Raw genomic sequence first — 14,350 nt, forward strand, 5'->3', positions numbered from 1 at the left:
AACCTCATTTCTTCAAGGTGAGTCATCATCCCCCGGCTGCTGCACACCATGCGGAGTCCAAAAATGGCTGGACACTGCGTCAGGAAATCAAAATCACCAGCAAGTTTCGAGGCAAATACCTCTCCATTATGCCCCTCGGTAAGGCCCCATCTTTATAAGAATTAATGCTTTAGGAATAGAAGTTTTTCTGGCATGATGAAGGAGGTCATCAGCAGACAGAAGAATCTCTGATTCAGACACCAAATTTCACTAACTAGCTTTAGTCAGGTTATTTACCTTCTTTGCTCTTTGCTATCAAATAAGTGAGAAGGCCAGAGTCTCTTTAAGGACCCAGCTCTACATAAATTCTCTTCTTAACCATATTGAACGCATCTTTAGCACAATTTTAGAACATAAATTCTAGCATGACTTTAAAAAAAAAAAATTCTATCGCTTAACTGTGTTGTTTCCCTGATTACTCTAGCAATCCAGTTCTCTCTAAAAATCAGGATGCTTATGATCACAAGGTTAAGTTTCTTGGCTAGCCTCTCTCCTTTCTTCTCTCCTTCTATGCCTTCTCTTTCTCTACCTGATGAATTAGGTATCAGTTATGTAATCACTAAATTCCAAGTAAGGTGAAACTTTATTTTTTAAAAAAATCTTACTGAATTACAAGTTAATTTTGTGTCAAGATCCAAAAGTTCAGGTCAGGCCTGGTGGCACACAGTTGTAATCCCAGCTACTCAGGAGGCTGAGAAAGGAAGATTTCACAAGTTCTGGGCCAAACTTACTGAGACTTCGTCTTGAAATAAAATTTTTAAAGTGTTAGAGATATACCTCAGTAGTAGAGTGCCCTGAGTTCAATCCCTAGTACCCCCATCCCTCATCCCTCCCGCAATCAAAAAAAAAAAAAAAGAAAAGAAAAAGTCCTAGGAATAGGAATCCTAGTATATACACTGTTAGAATGATATGCAAAATCTTTTCACCTATAGAGATCCATTATCTTTCCTTAACTTTGTGCTCTTATTTTCATTCAGATAATAATTTTTATACATTTTAATCTTATCAGAGTAGTTTTATAATAGTTTTATGTTTCTTTATGCCTTTAAATCTCATAGGAGAAAGAAAAAAGCAGTTGCAAGTAAAAACTACCCTTATACTATCTTTTATATAGTTTAACTGTAGTTACCTTTACTGGTCTTTTATTTCTTTTTCTTAGTTGTAGATGAATACAATATCTTTATTTTATTTATTTATTTTTATGTGATGCTGAGGATCAATCCAGTGCCTCACCCATGCAAAGAAAATGCTGTACCACTGAGCTACAACCCCAGCCCTGGTCTTTCATTTCTTAATGTAGATTTAAGTTAATATCCTTTCATTTTAGTGTAAAGGACTTCTTATATTATTTCTTGTAAGACAGATCTGCTAGTTATGAACTCCTGCAGGTTTTGTTGATCTGAGAACTTCTTAAGTTCTCTTCTGTCTATGTAGGTTAATTTAACTAGACATAGAATTAATTCCTTTTCAGCTTTGAATATTTCATTCCACTGCCTTGTGGTCTCTGTAGTTTCTCCTCTCACCCCTACCACTCCTCAGTTTTTCTTCTTGCAGGGTAATACACATTAAATAAAATTTGGTATCTTAACCATTTTAACTGTACAGTTCAGTGTCATTAAATATATTCTTAATGTTGTCTATCCATCACTACCATCCAACTCCAGGACTCTTCTTTTTTTTTTTTTTTTGTGTATAATATTTTTATTTATGTTCAATTATATTTTCTTATTTTTGTTGGACTCTTCATTTTGTAAAACTAAGACTGTATACCCATTAAATAGTAAGACTGTATACCCATTAGACAGTAACTACCCATTCTTCCTTCCCCTAGACCCTGGAAAACACTGTTATACTTTCCATTTCTATGATTTTGACTGTTCTAAGTATCTCATATAAATGGAATTATATAGTATTTGTCTTTTTGTGACTGACTTATTTATTCACATAATATCTTCAGGGTACATCTGTAGTATAGCAAATGGCAGAATTTCTTTCCTTTTTAAAGCTTAATATTCAATTGTACATATAGATCACATTTTTCTTATACTTGAATATGTTGGTGAACACTTACTTGGGTTTTGGCTATTATAAATAATGCTGCTGGGCTGGGGATGTGGCTCAAGTGGTAGCACACTCGCCTAGCATGTGTGAGGCACTGGGTTCGATTCTCAGAACCACGTAAAAATAAAATAAGATATTGTGTCCACCTAAAACTAAAAAATAAAAAATATTTTTTAAAAAAGAATTAAAAATAGGGGCTGGGGATGTGGCTCAAGCGGTAGTGCGCTCGCCTAGCATGCGTGCGGCCCGGGTTCGATCCTCAGCAGCACCACATACCAACAAAGATTTTGTGTCCGCCGAGAACTAAGAAAAAAATAAATAAATGTTAAAATTCTCAAAAAAAAAAAAAAAAGAATTAAAAATAAATAAATAAATAATGTTGCTATGAACATAGGTACACAAATATCACTTTGAGATCCTGCTTTCAATCTTTGGATTACATTCTTAAAAGTAGAATTGCTAGATCAAATGTCAATTCTATTTTTATAGTGACAATACCATTTTAAATTCCCATCAATAGTGTACACTCATGCCAATTACTCCATAACCTTGCCACCAGTTATTTATTTCATATTAGTCATCCTAATGGGTGTAAGGTGGTATCTCACTGTGGTTTAGTTTTTTCTTTTTCTTCACTCTATAGATTTCAGGTTGTTTTTATTCTCGTTAGCCTGGCAAATATGTAAATGCTTTTGAAACAAATTTAAAAGAGAAACAGTAAGTAATAAAATAGTATCTCCAGCATGCCTATATATTGCATATGTTCATAGTAAAAGATATAGAAATATTAAACTTTATGTAAACTGCAGTTCACTTTTTTTAATTTTAATTAGGTTTATATGACATCATAATTCATTTTGATTCATTGTACACAATTGCAGCACAACTTCATTTCTCTGGTTGTATTGTGGTTTGGTTTAATAGAGATGTTGAGTACCTTTTCATGTGCTGACTAACCATTTGTGTGTTTTGGAGAAATGTCTATTTAAGTCTTTTGCCCATTTTTTTAAAAAAAATTGTTTTCTTTGCCCATTTTTTTAATTGAGTTAATTTGGGGGGGAGGGGATTTAGAAGTTCTCTCTATTCTGAATACAAATTATGTATCAGAAATATGATTTGTAAATATTTTCTTCCATACTGTGACTTCTCTTTAGTTGATATCCTCTGATGCACAATATTTTTTATTTATATTTTTTAGTTGTAGTTGTACGAAATACGTTTATTTCACTTATTTATTTTTATGTGGTGCTGAGTATTGAACCCAGGGTCTTGCACGTGCGAGGTGAGTGCTCTACCGCTGAGCCACAACCCCAGCCCCAGCACACATTGTTTGAAAAAATTTAGCAAGTTCATTTTTGTCTGTGTGTTTTATTGTTGCTTGTGTCTTTAGTGTCATTCAAGAAATTATTGCCTATCCAATGCCATGAAGCTTTTGCCCTCTGTTTTATTCTGAGTTTTATAGTTTGAGGTCTTACATGTAGGCTTTTGATCCATTTCAAGTGTGTGTGTGTATGTGTGTGTGTGTGTGTGTGTGTGTGTAAAATATATATTTATTTATCTGTATATTTAAAGTATTTATTTATTATTATTATTATTATTTTTTAAAGAGAGAGTGAGAGGTGAGAGAGGAGAGAGAGAGAATTTTTTTTTTAATATTTATTTTTTAGTTCTCGGCGGACACAACATCTTTGTTGGTATGTGGTGCTGAGAATCGAACCCGGGCCGCACGCATGCCAGGCGAGCGCGCTACCGCTTGAGCCACATCCCCAGCCCGTATTTATTTATTATTAAGAAAAAGTTCAACTTTATTCTTTAGCACATTGGATATCTAGATTTTTCCCAGGTCTATTTGTTAAAAAGGTTATTCTTTCCCCCTTTCAATGATGTTGATATCCTAGTCAAAAATTATTTGAGTGAATACACAAAGGTTTATTTCTGGGCTTTCTTTAATTCTGTCCCACAGGTTTATTTGTCTCTCTTTATGCCAGTACCACACAGTTTTGATTATGGTAGCTTTGCAATAAGTTCAAAGACAGGAAGTATGAGTTTTCCAGTTTTTTTTTTCTTTTTTATTTTTTCCTCTTTGTAAGATTAGTTTAGCTATTCAGGATCCCTTGAGATTCCATGTGAAGTTTAGGATATGTTTTTAGAGCCAGGCATGGTGGTGCATTCCTGTCCCAGTGACTCAGGATACTGTTCTAGACCAGTCATGGCAATTTAGAAAGACCCTGTCTCAAAAATAAAAAATAAAAATGTTTGGGGTTGTAACCAGTAGTAAAGTGCCTCTGAATTCAATCCCCAGGATGGGGACACACATACATACACACACACATACACACACATACATATATATATATGTATATATATAATATATATTTTTATAGGGATTGTATTGAATCTGTAGATTACATTGAATAGTATTGACATCTTAACAATATAAAGTCTTCCAATCTATGATTATGGAATGTGCTTCCATTTGTCGTCTTTAATTTTTTTTGAGCAATGTTTTATAGTTTTTACTTCATTGATTAATTCCTAAGTATTTTATTTTTTGATGCTATTATAATTGAGTCCATAAGAGTCTTTGATATTATTCATTATTAGTATATAGAAATGCAATTGATGGGCCAGGGTTGTGGCTCTGTGGTAAGAGTGCTTACCTAGCATGTGTGAGGCCCTGGGTTTGTTCCTCAGCACCATATAAATATAAATAAAGTTATTGTGTCCATCTATAACTAAAATATATATATATTTAAACAAAAAAGAAATACAGTTGATTTGCATGTATTTACTGTGTAACCTTTTTCTTTGCTAAATTATTCACTATTTCAAACGGTTATTTTGTGTGTGTTTGTGGAATCTTAGTAACTATTTCTATATATGAGATCATATCATTTGTTAAAGGAGATAATTTACCTCTTCCTCTCCACTTTGCCTTTTATTTCTTTTTCCTACATAAGTGCTTTGGCTAGAACAACTAGTATGTTGAGTAGAAGTGATAAAAGCAGATGTCTTTGCTTTGTTTCTAATCAAAGGAAAATCTTTCAGTGTTTTTCCATTGGATACGATATTTTTCCTGGGGGTTTCGTATTTGCCTTTTGTTATATTGAGGTACTTTTGTTTCATTCCTAGTTTTTTGAATGTTTTTAATCATAGAAAGTGTTGGAAGTTTGTCAAATGCTTTTTCTGCATCAATTGAGATTACCATCTAGGTTCTTTTCCTTTCATTCTGTTAATGTGATGCTATTATATTGACTGATTTTCATGTGTTGAGCCATCCTTGTGTTCCAGGAATAAATTCCCCTTGGTCTTGGCATGTAATCATTTTAATATGCTGCTAAATTTGGTTTCCTAGTATTTTGTTGAGGATTTTGCATCATTTTTCATAAGGGACATTGTTTTTCTTTTCTTGTGATATCTTTGTCTGACTTTGGTATCAGGGTAATAGGGGCATCATAGAGTGAGGGAATGATCAAGAGATTTTGGACATATATAAGTAGAGCCAATATGGTGGAGGCTAAATGAGATAATGTATGAGGAGAGTATAGCACAGAGTGGCTAGGCTGTCAGCAGGGTTGCTGCTGTTTCATTCTCATGATGCTATTGTCATCCTCACTGGCCAACTACCAAGGCTACTTGAATCTTTAGTACAAAAAAAGGGCTTGCCTAAACCACAATTAACATGTTGTTTTCATCAGTGGTTATAGGGGGAGGTCAGGAAGTTGGGTTGATAACAGATGACTTAAGACCCCAACTCCCTAATCACTTGGTTGATCTTCCTGGCCTGGCTTGCCCTCATCAGAGTTATCTCATTAGCATTAGCTGTGTGGGGGCCAGCATGAATCACCTCATTAGCATAAACTATCATGTTCACTCCCATCCTTTAAGAAGTTACAGGGGTTGAAAGATTCCTTCCCAGGAATAATGATCGGACAAATTCTTTACTGTATAACATAGAATCACACATCTAATGAGTAGTAGAGCCAGGACTGAATTCAATTCTAATTCCAAAGTCCTGCTGTATCTACTCCTCCATTTTTAATATCCAGGCCCTTAGATAAATGGTTCATTTAAGGTCCACAGCTAGACTTGAATCAGAGCCTGGCCCCCAATACTGACAACCAATGCAATTTTCCCACAGTGGAATCCTCTTTTTTTTTTTTCTTTCTTTCTTTTTTTGGGGTCACATTATGGCATATTTGACTTGTTCCTGTAAATTTTGTTGTTGGTACTGCAAAATGTAGCTCCCTAACTAAGATGTATTTATTGTCAGTGTTTGTCATCACTTACATTTTATCATATATTTAAAAATCAAGTGAAAAAGTTCATTTCAATCAATGCTTCCAACATTTAAGAAGGTTACAAGTCCTTTTTTGATTAACTGTTCTCTTTTTAAAGTAAGCCATATCAATAGAAAGACATCTATCCAATAGAAAGACTATTATTTCTAGTCTACATGGTGTTGTTTTTCTAATATTTGGCTTAATTTATGTACTTCTTTTCCTGTAGGTACCATCCACTGTATTTTCCATGCAACTGGGCATCACTACACTTGGAAAAAAGTTACTACAACAGTGCACAACATTATTGTGGGCAAGTTGTGGATAGATCAGGTGAGCAAAGGTACCCAGAATACTTCTGAAGTATAGGAGAACACTTATTTAGGTTTATCTCTGCAGTGTTTAGTTATTGTTGTTTCTTTTTCTCTCCTGGTACTGGGGATTGAATCAAGAGGTGCTTAACCTCTGCACCACATCCCCAGCCCTTTTTGTTTTTTATTTTGAGACCGGGATTCGCTAAGTTGTTTAGGGCCTTGCTAAGTTGCTGAGACTAGCCTCAAACATTGAATCCTCCTGCCTTAGCCTCCAAGCGACTGAGATTACATGTGTTTTAATACTCATCAATGATGACTAGAACTATGTTGGGGACTATGAAGGATACAAGAAAATAATAAACATAATAAACACTTTTATGAAATATTTATTGCCAAGCAGTATGCTAGGTACTGGGGTTACAAAGTCAGATGAGATGTTCCTCTAGGAGTTATTGCATCAAAGTATAGATTGAAAAATATGCAACAGAATAACACAAGTACAAGTCGGGTTCTGGGGTACATGCCTGCAATCCCAGCTACTCAAGAGGCTAAGGCGGGAGGATTGTAAGTTTGAGGCTGATCTTGGCAAATTAGTGAGGAGCTGTCTCAAAATAAGATATAAAAAGGTGAAGGGGATGTACTCATGGGTAGAATGCTTCTTGGCACTATAAAAACAAAACAGAACAAAACACTAGTACAAGAGGCGTACTGAGATAATATTTAATTGTTAGTTTGTTCTGAGAACAGTGGTTGTAGTATATCAGAAAAGAAGAAATACTATCTTCTGAGCAGTCAAGAAGGGCTTCACTTTCTGAGTGTGGTAGTGCACACCTATAAACCCAGTTACTTGGGAGTCTGAGGCAGGAAGATTACAAGTTCAAAACCAGCCTCAGCAACTTAATATTTATTTTTTAGTTTTCGGTGGACACAACATCCTTGTTGATATGTGTTGCTGAGGATCGAACCCGGGCTGCACGTATGCCAGGCGAGTGCGCTACCGCTTGAGCCACATCCCCAGCCCCTAGAGCGCTTTGATTTAAGCTGAAAAGCTTGCAAAGTGAAGGAAGTGAAGGAAGAATTGATTTGGAAAGATAAATTTTATATGAATTTCAGTGTGTGTGCAGAAGGTCAAATTATGATACCTAACATGTAACACACAAAACAAAACAAATGGTCACTTGGTCTTGATCCCAATCTGGAATTACCAAGGCTACAAAGGGATTCCATAACATCACCAAGTTTGGCTTAGAAAAGTGCAAAGAAGTGCTAGAATTTAAGACTGAAGAATAAAGAGAGCTGGAGTTGTGGCTTAATGGTAGAGTGCTTGCTTGGCAGACATGAAGCCCTGGATTTGATCCCTGGCACTGCAAAAATAATTAGCTGATGAACTAATTATGGCTAGGGATATAGCTCAGTGGTGGAGAACTTGTCTAGCATGTCTGAAGCCATGGGTTTAATCTTAACCCAATACCACAAAAGAAAGAATAAAGAATTATGAGATAAGGGGTTTGGCAGATATTCAAGTTATCCAGTCATTATTTAACTAATCCATGATTCTTTTCATTTTACAGTCTGGTGAAATTGACATTATAAATCACAAGACGGGAGACAAGTGTAATCTTAAATTTGTTCCTTATAGCTACTTCTCTCGGGATGTAGCAAGAAAGGTAAGGGAAAGTGGAATTCAATTTTTTTTTACTTAGAGAGCCTACTCCTGTGGAGCTGGTGTGGTGTCTATGTGTGTGTGTTAAAAATGGTGATTCAAAAAAAGTAGGGCTGGGGCTGTATCTCAGTGGCCAAGCACTTGCCTAGCTAATGTGTGAGGCACTGGGTTCAAACCTTAGCACCAAATAAAAATAAATAAAATAAAGGCATACTGTCCATCTACAACTACAAAAATGAATGAATGAATGAATGAATGAATAAATAGAAATAAAGGATAAAGCAGGAAAAGGGACTATGTTTCATTAATGAACCAATTTCTGAGACCAGTGAGGAAGTAAAAGTCAAGATCGAAGAGAGACTCAGAATGGAAACACAAAGGAGGGACTAATAAAAGAATTATAGGAAGAGAGTGTGGACAGTTTGACCCTTGTGAGAGTTTTAGGGGGATTTTTTTTTTTTTTAAGAGAGAGTGAGAGAGAAAGAGAGAATTTTTAATATTTATTTTTTAGTTATCGGCGGACACAACATCGTTGTTTGTATGTGGTGCTGAGGATTGAACCCGGGCCGCACGCATGCCAGACGAGCGCGCTCCCGCTTGAGCCACATCCTTAGCCCCTTTAGGGGGAATTTTGTGTTAACACCATAGAGAAATTGTGCTGTGAGTTTTTGTGAGAGAGTGAACAGTAGCTGGGGATTTATTTGTGATTGTCTCTATTTTCTCCAAAATATAATTCTGACCACTAGTCAGATACTTTTTCTATTTATGATTGCATCAGAAATCCGTCTATAACAGTGATAATGAAACCTCTAAGCCATGGCTCAGTTATTTCAAAAAATAATATAACAAAGTAATCTAGATGACTCCATCATGTTTGTCATACCAGGACTTAACCAGTATTTCCCTCTGACTTTGGTTTCTGGATTAGTCAGTTAAGCTACCTCACAGTGAATACTCTGCTCCAAAGCCCTGCTCTCCACCCTTGCAGGTGACAGGGGAAGTGACAGATCCATCAGGAAAAGTTCATTTTGCCCTTGTGGGGACTTGGGATGAGAAAATGGATTGTTTCAAAATACAGCCGGCTGTTGGGGAAAATGGGGGTGATGCTCGCCAGAGAGTCCATGAAGCAGAGGAAAGCAGGGTCATGCTGTGGAAAAGGAATCCTTTACCGTGAGTATCAGTGTGCAAGCTGCCCAAGTACTACTTTAGCCTTAACTGTGAAGCAGTACTGAAGGTATTTCTGCCTGCCTTCACAACTCAATATGTGAGGGATTCAGCCAGGGAAGTTGGAGCCTTGAAGAGATTATCAGAAAGTTGTCACTATGTGATTTGAGTTACAGCATGCCTTGTCCCAAGAAAATTCTAACTAACCAAATCACATCTGTGAAAAAATGTTTGGCCTTCCCAAAGATCCATTGGAGTGCAATTCAGGAGGATATTTTCTGCAATTTACAGCAGACAATGTAAGAGCAGCTAGAGGAGAAAGGTGCTTACTACCTATTAACAATTTAGCCTAAAATGCAGGAGCAATATAAAAATCCCTAAGACAGTGCACAGGACTTGGGAACAAGGTGGAGACCATTTGTCTCCTATCACCATCTAATCCATTCAGTCTATTGTAACAGCCAAGATTATCCCAGAAAGAGGTTAAAAGGGAAACAAAGGAATAGAAATGAGGAATTTCATTAAGTAGAATATTTCATTCTTCCTAACAAATGTAGATCATTTTAACTGAGAGCAGTGTAATCCCAGATGACTATTGAATTGAGTGATGCTGGGGGTGGGGGGTGAGGACAGGAATGATCCAGTTTGGCTCTCTTCATTAGGGGTGCCTGACATGGTACTAGATTTTTTCCATTTGTGGATCAGTCTTTCTGCTCCTTCACTAAGTTCTGGGCTCTGGCGTTACCCTTCATTTCTCTCATTCTTTACCCTTAGGAAGAATGCAGAAAATATGTACTACTTTTCAGAGCTGGCTCTGACTCTCAATGCCTGGGAAGGCGGCACTGCACCCACAGACAGCCGGTTACGGCCTGATCAGAGACTGATGGAAAATGGGCGCTGGGATGAAGCCAATGCTGAAAAGCAGCGCCTGGAGGAAAAACAAAGACTTTCCAGAAAAAAGAGAGAAGCAGAAGCTATGAAAGCCACAGAAGATGGTAACGAACTTGCCTTCTACTTACATTTCTTGATGCATAGAGAGTGTCAGCTCAATTTGTGCTTTTCTTTCTTTTAGGCACGCCATATGATCCTTATAAGGCACTGTGGTTTGAGCGGAAGAAGGACCCTGTGACCAAGGAGTTGACCCATATTTATAGGGGTGAATATTGGGAGTGCAAAGAAAAGCAGGACTGGAACTCATGCCCAGACATTTTTTGAAGCACCAGTAACACAAAGGAAGCGGATCAAATGGAGAAGAGGACAGAGGATGTGCAGGAAAGCTGGCAGTTGTGACTCTTACCAAGTGCTTTCCTCAAGTTTGTCTGTCTTAACCAATCATTTTTTCCAAATCAATCACCAGAAGCAGACACCAGTGGTGGTGATTGGCTGGTTGCCTTAGCTGATTGATGCTGAAATCGATGTACTAGATACCTTGTAAGGGAGAGGTTTAGTGGCTGAAAGTTAGTGTTATTCCACTTCTACAAAGCCAAGTATTCTTGGCTCTTCTTCCTCCCTCTGCCCCATTTAAGGTGATGTCATTCACCCTCCCCTTGTAGTATCCTGCTCAGCCAAGATCTGCGTAAAATTGTGATTCATGAGCATTTTGGTGCTGTTCAGGCAAGAACTGATTTTAAAGTTCCTTTAAAAAGAAACACATATAAGACTTAACCAGCAGAGACATCGAGAGTGATTGCAGTGGAGCTTAGGTCTAACATTGTGAAAGGTGTTCATACAGCGTTGGTTTAATGGGGCATCGTGCATAGATAACTGAGGTATTAGAACACCTGCAAGAGTGATTGTTCTGTAGGGCTGGAATATTCAGTTACATTCTTGGAAGTTTCTATCTTCACTCACGTGAAACACCCGTCTGCTGTTCTCCATCTTCTTTGGCAGCAACTGGAGGCCATGTGGTGGTTGTTAAGAGTCGCATTATCCTCACAAAGGGGTTTTACGGACTTCCTCAGGCAGAGAACTTCTGAGAACACAGGCAGGATGGAAAAAGACTGCTAGCCACTTTTACCTTCCCGGTTCCTCCTCGCCCCCATCCTTCATTGCCTTTCTAGCTTCTCTCTCCTGGCATAATACCAATTTGGGCCTGTGCCCCAGTCTAGAGCAAAACATTGCCTGTCCCCTTCTGATAAACTTCAGAATTTGAGAGAAGTTAATCTGGAACAAAAGTTTTCACCATCTCTCAAGCCCCATGGACTGGAGCCACCTCTGGAATAATGTGTTAAATATCTGTATATTATATATATGTAGAGAAAATCTAATTTTTTGTTTGACTTTCCTCCTTCCCATTAAGAATCTTGGTTTTTAATATCACTTGTCTCCCTGGGACTCTCTTGGACATGAGCTGGTGTGTATTAGCACTCCTTTACTTCCATCTTCTAGAGGCAGATTTGAAACCTGAGCAGGAAGGATCACGTCTAGCAGTTACAGAACAGGGACTCTGACCATGGTTTGTATCTTGGGGTGCCCACTGCAGTCTGAACTCTGCTCTCCTAATTACCCGACTCTTGAAAATGAAATCCTAATCTCTTTCCTGCCTCGTTTCTGTCTTTTGTTAGGAAGAGTATGGGTAGAAAATCAGGAGGGTAATTTCCTATTTACTCCTGCCTCTGTCCAGCACATGGGCTAAATCCCAAAAGAACTTTCTTCCTAGGGATGTGGGCTAAAAGCACTGTCAAGTGGGGTGGATCAGAGAACTGAGCCTGTTGGGACCTGGCTTCCTTCTTATTGTATGTTCTATATTTGTTTCAGTTGTCTTGTTCAGTAATCTCCCCTGGGGAACCCACCCTTGGTTGAGGATCACAAATTGAGGTGCCTTCCTTGTATGCTTTTTGTTAGTGTTTTTTGTTTTTGTTCCTTAACTGCTGAGCCTCAGCCAGTGTGGGTCCTGGGGGGAAATATCATTCCAAAGGAAGCCATCCCTCCGGGAATTTGGATTTTATGGGTAAATTAATTAGTACTTTAATCCTTCCCCACCATCCCTCCTTGCTGTGATAGACATGAGAGAGGAGTGGCTGACCGCTGGAAGAGTGTCCTCCTTTCTAAGGATGCTTTTCCCAGCACTAGCCAGAGGCTATGCCGGGGCTTCTTCCAAGGAGGCCCATGGGAGCAGGAACTTCATCTGGGGCTTTGATAGAGTGTGAATTCCCCAGCTAAATTCCTGCTTTATCCCCCTTTTCCTCCTTTACCATCTGCACTACATTTCTGAATTGATCCCCAGATTCCTGCTAATGGAAGCAGCTTAGAGTCCTTCAGGTGGAATAAAGTCACATGAAAATGAAACAAAACTATATATATTTTCAGTTTTTTTGCCTTATTGCTTTTTTTCCAAAAAAAAGTACTAAATTAAATAATTTTTTTAAAAGCCATATTGTTTGTCTGATTTGCTTCTGCTCCTATGAGTCAGGAATTGGAGGTGGACAGTGGGAGAACTGGTTGATGGTGATTTGTCCTGCTTGGGAACCTGGGAACCCTGGAGCCCTGATCTTTTTTTTTTTTTTTTTTTTTTTTTTTAAACAAACATTTCAACTATTAAGCACCACTTTGGAGGGTCCATGGGCAGAAAAGCAGTTTTAATAGCCCTCCAATGTGATATATTTAGGAGCATCCTGACTTGGTGAAGGGATTCATTGCTAGTGTTTTTTATACTGGACCTATTTTGCCTCAAAAAATAAAAAATTTCCTGATGAATTTAATTTATCTTCCCCAGTTAGATTCTCAGATTCTTAGCCATTTCATATAGGGATTCAACTTCTGCTTTGTGAGTTTTGATTTGAAGACCTCAGAAAAGTGATGATGTTCACATTCTCTCCAAAGTTCATGTTCAGATGGGAAGATGGGCAAAGTAACCTAGGGGCCTAGAGAGAGAGCTTGAAAGGAGACCTATGCTCACTGAGCATCTGCCTATATGGGGACCTGAATATTCCCAGGATTACAGTTTTTTGTCTTTTTTTGGGGGGCGGGGGCAGGGATTGAACCCAGAGGCACTTAACCACTGAACTATATCCCCAACCCTTTCTATATTTTATTTTGAGACATGGTCTTGCCAAGTTGCTTAGGGCCTTGCTTGCCCATGATACTCCTGCTTCAGCCTTCCAAACTGTTGGGATTATAGGCATGCGCCACTATGCCTGGCCACAAATAGTTTTTTTTTTTTTTTTTAAAGAGAGTGAGAGAGGAGAGAGAGAGAGAGAATTTTTAATATTTTATTTTTTAGTTCTCGGCGGACACAACATCTTTGTTGGTATGTGGTGCTGAGGATCGAACCTGGGCCGCACGCATGCCAGGCAAGCGCGCTACGGCTTGAGCCACATCCCCAGCCCACACAAATAGTTTTAAGATGTAGAAAGGCACTAATTTAAGCATATTTCTTCAAGGCCATATAGCTGATTGGTTAGTTGCAGTGTTAGAATTCAAAGGAGGGTGTGCTTAGTGCAGGTTTGTGACCTTACAACCCTGTGCTCTTGAGAGAAACTAGATTGGAAGGCAGCTCAAATTAAGAGCTTTCTTCCCAGATTATAGACATCACATCATGCTGAAATGCACGTCTCTTTTCAGAAACTTATTAATGAGGATAGTACGGTTTCTTTTAAGGCTCCATCTGAAGAAAAGAGCATCCTTGGAATTTAGCCTTCAGGACCCTGAGTTTTTCAATGCTCTCCTGTCCACAAAATTAGCTATGTTAGGAAATATTTTTTCTTGCCTGGTTCTTAGAAAGGCTACCTGCCTTCCCAATTTGCCTAACTTTTATTGCAGGACTGGATGTTAATTTCAGTAAAGTTTTCTCATAAGCTAAAAACCACTGCAGTAGATGCTTAACCTTG

General features: G+C 38.0%; 1 protein-coding gene across 1 annotated transcript in view; it reads left to right on the plus strand.

The window, feature by feature from the left end:
• Positions 1-12,895, plus strand: part of Osbp (oxysterol binding protein) — a 31,326-nt gene extending 18,431 nt beyond the window's left edge. Inside the window, exons 9-14 of the mRNA XM_005331547.3 lie at positions 18-138; positions 6,610-6,713; positions 8,266-8,361; positions 9,346-9,527; positions 10,296-10,516; positions 10,594-12,895. Coding sequence (XP_005331604.2) covers positions 18-138; positions 6,610-6,713; positions 8,266-8,361; positions 9,346-9,527; positions 10,296-10,516; positions 10,594-10,736 — 867 coding nt within the window. The 3' untranslated portion in view covers positions 10,737-12,895. The remainder of the gene's footprint in view (positions 1-17; positions 139-6,609; positions 6,714-8,265; positions 8,362-9,345; positions 9,528-10,295; positions 10,517-10,593) is intronic.
• Positions 12,896-14,350: the final 1,455 nt, after the last annotated feature.

Source organism: Ictidomys tridecemlineatus, chromosome 4, assembly GCF_052094955.1.
Source record: "Ictidomys tridecemlineatus isolate mIctTri1 chromosome 4, mIctTri1.hap1, whole genome shotgun sequence".
In the NCBI taxonomy this organism is placed as follows: domain Eukaryota; kingdom Metazoa; phylum Chordata; class Mammalia; order Rodentia; family Sciuridae; genus Ictidomys; species Ictidomys tridecemlineatus.